The sequence below is a fragment of the Cynoglossus semilaevis genome, chromosome 6 (genome assembly GCF_000523025.1).
Source record: "Cynoglossus semilaevis isolate Cse_v1.0 chromosome 6, Cse_v1.0, whole genome shotgun sequence".
In the NCBI taxonomy this organism is placed as follows: Eukaryota; Metazoa; Chordata; class Actinopteri; order Pleuronectiformes; family Cynoglossidae; genus Cynoglossus; species Cynoglossus semilaevis.
Genome location: NC_024312.1, coordinates 9,892,237 through 9,897,257, shown reverse-complemented (window position 1 = coordinate 9,897,257; position 5,021 = coordinate 9,892,237). Strand labels below are relative to the sequence as shown.

Genomic DNA, 5,021 nt, shown 5'->3' with positions numbered 1-5,021 from the left:
ATATATACACACACATACATAAATATACACACATACATATATACACACACACACTGGTATTTTATCAGCCTAAATTGATATTTGTATTGTCTTCACCAACAGTCATAACACTCAGAAGGACCGTTTACGCAAGAACACACAAAGCCCCCTATTATTACTATTTTATATATTTTAAACTTTAAACTTCAATTTAATCAATAAATATATTTCTGGGGGCCTGGAACGAATTCATTCGTTTTTAGTTATTACTAATGGGGAAAATTCTTCCACTGTGGTTCCACTGTGTGTACTATGTGTGTGTACACACATAGTACACAGATATATACCCAGAATATACTGAATATATCTTAAATGAACCCTGTATACATTGATGGAAACTTTACTGCTTCAACGCTGCCGCGTTCTATTCTATTTTTCGACCAAACTTCCCCAGCTCATTTTGCTGCAGTGAAAATTTGTCAGTTGACACTGGCGAAAGCTTGTGCGGGCCAAAACTCCCCCAAGGATCCACGTCCAAAATGTTCAGACAAAGAAGTCCAGTCCCTTTTTAATTGGGCCGACGTAGCTCTGCTACAACTCTGCCAGGACTAGTGATGTTCGATACCACCAATTTCCTTTCCGATCCGATACCGAGTAAAATTCGGGGTGGTATCGCCGATACGGATATCGATACCGATATTTTATCATTTGTCTTTTAAATAAATTAAAAAAAGTGTATTTCAAATCATAGCTTCTTTAAGAATCCAAGGCAGAGTTTATTTATTTATTTTAAACTCTGGAGTGTACTGAGGTAGCTGCCTCATTTACTATACAGTCAACACAACAATAGAAAAACCTGAGAACACAATCATATAAAATATGTCAAAACAATGTTTCAAACTCTGAAAACATGTTATTTGTAAAATAAAATAAAGAATCTGAGGAGCCATTTGGGACCCGAAAGAGTCGGATTTTTTCAGTGAACCGAGCCAAAAGAACCGGTTCTCTAAAAAAAAGAGCCGAAATTCCCATCAATAGTGACTGAGTGAGAGCACGGAGTAGAGCCTCCTGTGCTTACGCATGACGCACACACCCAGGCGGAAGAAGAAGTAGTCCCACCAACCGAGCGTCACTTAGACAACATCTCAATCATTTTGGATACTTTTCACCATGTTTCTGTTTAGGATACACCTCATCTCAGAATGCGTAAGTATCAAAAGTACCGATATTTTGATTTCAGAATCGATTTCAGAGCATAAAGATCCAGAATCGGAAGTATCGATATTTCAGGATCGATCCGCACATCACTAGCCAGGACTTTATTAATCAACGAAACGCACAGGAGTTCCCCACAACACTCCTCTTGTGTACAATCCCCACTTGTACACAAGACGTTAGAATAGCTAGGGTTTATTGAAATTTCGACAAGGGCTCTCAGTAGGGAGCAAATAAAGACACAACTTTCCTCCTGATGAAATCAACCAATTAGAATCAGCTAGATCGTATCGATATCAATAAAATGATCAGTCAACTGGGAAATTACAGCTCTAATATAGACACATTTTCAGACATACTATACTGTATGTACACATATTGGTCAGGGTGCTTCAAAGTTTAGGTTGTTTTTATCATTTTTTTCCACTTATTGGCAGAGGTGGGACCAAGTCATTGCTTTGCAAGTCACAAGTAAGTCTCAAGTCTTTGCACTTGAGTCCGAGTTAAGTCTCAAGTCAAGACAGGCGAAATCCGAGTCGGGTCCAAGTCAAGACCGAAAAGTGTCGTGTCAAGTCCCGAGTCTTGCGGTTTCTGTTTCGAGTCCTTTCGAGTCCTTTTAAGGAAACTAATAATATATTTACACAGATCACTGCCGCTCGTTTTTTTGTTGACCACCTTGTAGTTTTTAAATCCGAACAACACCATCTTTGGTATCATTTTTCTCTCACCCGTGCGTTGTTTGACAGCTCTTCCACATCAGTCGTCCCGCAATCTGACTGGATGCAATCGCGTCAAAACAACGTGGGTCTGATTTGATTGGATGTTGTGTCGACAGCACGTACGTACGTACGTGCTGAAGAACACACAAAGCCCCCTATTATTACTATTTTATATATTTTAAACTTCAATTTAATCAATAAATATATTTCTGGGGGCCTGGAACGAATTTTTAGTTATTACTAATGGGGAAAATTCTATCAACATACGAGTGCTGTTGTGGAACGGATTAAACTCAAATCTTGAGGTTCCACTGTGTGTGGTACATAGACATATACCCCGAATATATTCATGCGACTCGAGTCCACACCTCTGCTTATTGGAGTGGGTTTAGGGTCAGATTTATTTGCTAAAGAAGAGAAGGAAGATACCGAAACTTTACTGCTTCAACGCTGCCGCGATCTTCTATTTATCGCATACAGGTTATGCACACCTTGACATGGGGTGTTGATTATTTGAGGCAACATTCGAAATGCTAAATACCTGGCTTTTGGCAGCCTTGTTTGCGGGATACAGTTGAACAACTTGCTGGAAGTCATTTCTTGCCCTCTCAAACTCCTTCATACCAAACAGTGCCTCACCCCTTCGGAACAAGGCCTTTTCATTGGAAGCATCCAACTCCAGAGCCTAAAATCAGAAGCATTATAGCATTTTAATTTTGAAATTGTTCAGTTTTACCATTAAAAAAAACAAACTAATTTTAAAAGTGGGTCAGGCAAACTTTTTTGAAACATTTTTTTATCAAGGCCTGGACAGCATCGGTTGGATGAACGCCGAACGTTATTTTTTTAAACAAAAAAAGCAATAGATAATAGATACATTACTTATTGCTTTTTGTATAAAAAAATAATACGACTATAAAATCCTTAAATTCAAATTTGGTCTTCGTCATTAAACTGGGATCTCGAGCCAGATTTGTTGATGATCGTTTCTCTCACTCTTTGCCTTTTTTGTAAAAGCTAAAACACATTCAGTTTGAATGAGACCGTTTCAGAGGAAAAATAACCCATCTGTAACTATAACCAGTTATTGCTTTTTTTTTTCTTGCTAATCAAAGTATTTTCCTTCTTATAAAATCTCATTCCTTGTCCTGATGTTAATTTTTTTTTCACCTATACCTACGTGTTAATCTGAAAAAACCTCTAAGAAAGGGCAGCTGAAAATAGTTTTACCCCGTGTCCAGTTTATCGGATATATGCACAGCATGAACATGCATTTAATAATAAATATAATTTTTTTTTTTTTAGTGTACATCTGCTTTGCATTACTTCGAAGAAGAAATGAAATAACCACTCTGAAAATGTTATTTATTTCATTTCTTCTTTAAAGTAATGCAAAGTCCCTTGTCCCATCTCAAATTCACTAGAGTAATGACTGATTACTTGTCAAATGAATCCCACATATTTATTACCTTTTCACAGTTCTCCAGGGCTAGGCTCGGCTCATGCACTTTCAGGAAGCACGCAGCCAAGTTCAAATGCGCAGCCAGTCGTAAGGCTTTTGCTTTCTTTTCATCTTCTTCCGATAAATCAGACTCGTGTTCCAGCCACGATACAATCCTTTTGTACTGGAGTGACGCCAGCTTGTACTTTCCCACCTGAGAAACACAACAAAAAAAACATATAGGTTTTAAAATGACATCACATATTACAGGGGGGAAAATAAAAAAAAATTGAAAATTCCATATTTACTCTACCTTAAAATACTGCGTTCCTTTCTCTTTAACAATGCTACTCTGCTCTAGCTTCTCGCCTGTGTTCAATTCCCACGACTCCTTGGCCTAAAGAAAACATTTTCAGGAATGAATCTTTGCAGTATCAAATTCAAATTGTGCACCGAAATCAATTCATTTCACAGCATATAACGGATGTTCACCTTCTCAAACGCTGCCAGCTTGATTTTGTACTGCAGTGTAGCTCCGCCTTTGATGTTGAACTTTTCGTTTCCTGCATTGCCAAATCCATACCTGCCAAGTCAAGAAAATGTTCAATAATAATAGTACATTTAACAGACGTAAGAGACATAGAAAAGGTTCAGTATTACGAAGCGTGATGTTTTGGAATTTGATACTAAATTTGCAGTGCATATTTTCTCCAATTTTTTTTAATTTATTTTTTTTATACAGCACAAACACAACTGGGTTTTAACCCCTTGAGAAATCAACACACTGATCCCAAATAAACTAGTAAGTAGTGATTATTATACATTGGTTTTAACCCCTTGAGAAATCAACACAAACTGATCCCAAATAAACTAGAACCAGAGTAGTAAGTAGTGATTATTATAAATACAACAATAATAATACCTTTATTTAAAAATGAATTTAATTTAATTTGACTTTAATGGTCATGTAGGGGAAGGGAACAGAGGAGATGAGGAAGTGATGGGCAGTGGTAGATTTCGCAAAGAGAACGGAAATGGCGGTGGTAAACACCTATTTCCAAAAGCAAGAGGAACACAGGGTGATGTACAAGAGTGGAGGCAGGTCCACACAGATAGATTATATTCTATGTAGAAGAGGTAATCTGAGGGAGATTAGAGACTGTAAGGTGGTGGCAAGCGAGAGTGTAGCCAACAAGATGACGAAAAGGAAGAGAGTGAAGACGGAGCAGAAGATCCAGTGGTGGAAACTAAAGAAAAGAGACATGTTGTGAAGACTTCAGGAAGGAAGGAAGAGCAGTTCTGGGCCGTGTTGAAGAATTCCCAGATGATTGGGAGGACAAAGAGACCTGTTGGTGGCATGATGAGGTCCAGGAGAGTGTGCAGAGAAAGGGATTGCCAAAGAAGAGATTGGACAGTGACAGAACAGAAGAGAACAGACTGATGGAGTACAAAGAGAGGACAGGGGGAGGTGAAGAGGGAAGTGGCCAAGGTTTGGAAACAAAGGAAGGAGAAAAGGAGTTGTAAAGATTGGCGAGACAGAGAAATCAAGCTGGGAAGGACTGTGCAGCAGGTGAGGTTGATTAAGGACGGAGAAGGGAACGTGATCACAAGTGAGGAAAGTGTGCCGAGAAGATGGAAGGAATACTTTGAGGAGTTGTTGAATGAGG

The 5,021-nt window shown here is 38.5% G+C and overlaps 1 protein-coding gene across 1 annotated transcript in view; it reads right to left on the bottom strand.

Moving 5' to 3' along the window:
- Positions 1 to 2,373: 2,373 nt before the first annotated feature.
- The window catches only part of fkbp4 (FKBP prolyl isomerase 4), a 7,999-nt gene continuing 5,351 nt past the window's right edge, over positions 2,374 to 5,021 (bottom strand). Inside the window, exons 6-9 of the mRNA XM_025055950.1 lie at positions 3,847 to 3,937; positions 3,668 to 3,751; positions 3,383 to 3,568; positions 2,374 to 2,598 (exon numbers count right to left, since the gene is read on the bottom strand). Of these exons, the coding sequence (XP_024911718.1) occupies positions 2,395 to 2,598; positions 3,383 to 3,568; positions 3,668 to 3,751; positions 3,847 to 3,937 (565 nt within the window). The 3' untranslated portion in view covers positions 2,374 to 2,394. The remainder of the gene's footprint in view (positions 2,599 to 3,382; positions 3,569 to 3,667; positions 3,752 to 3,846; positions 3,938 to 5,021) is intronic.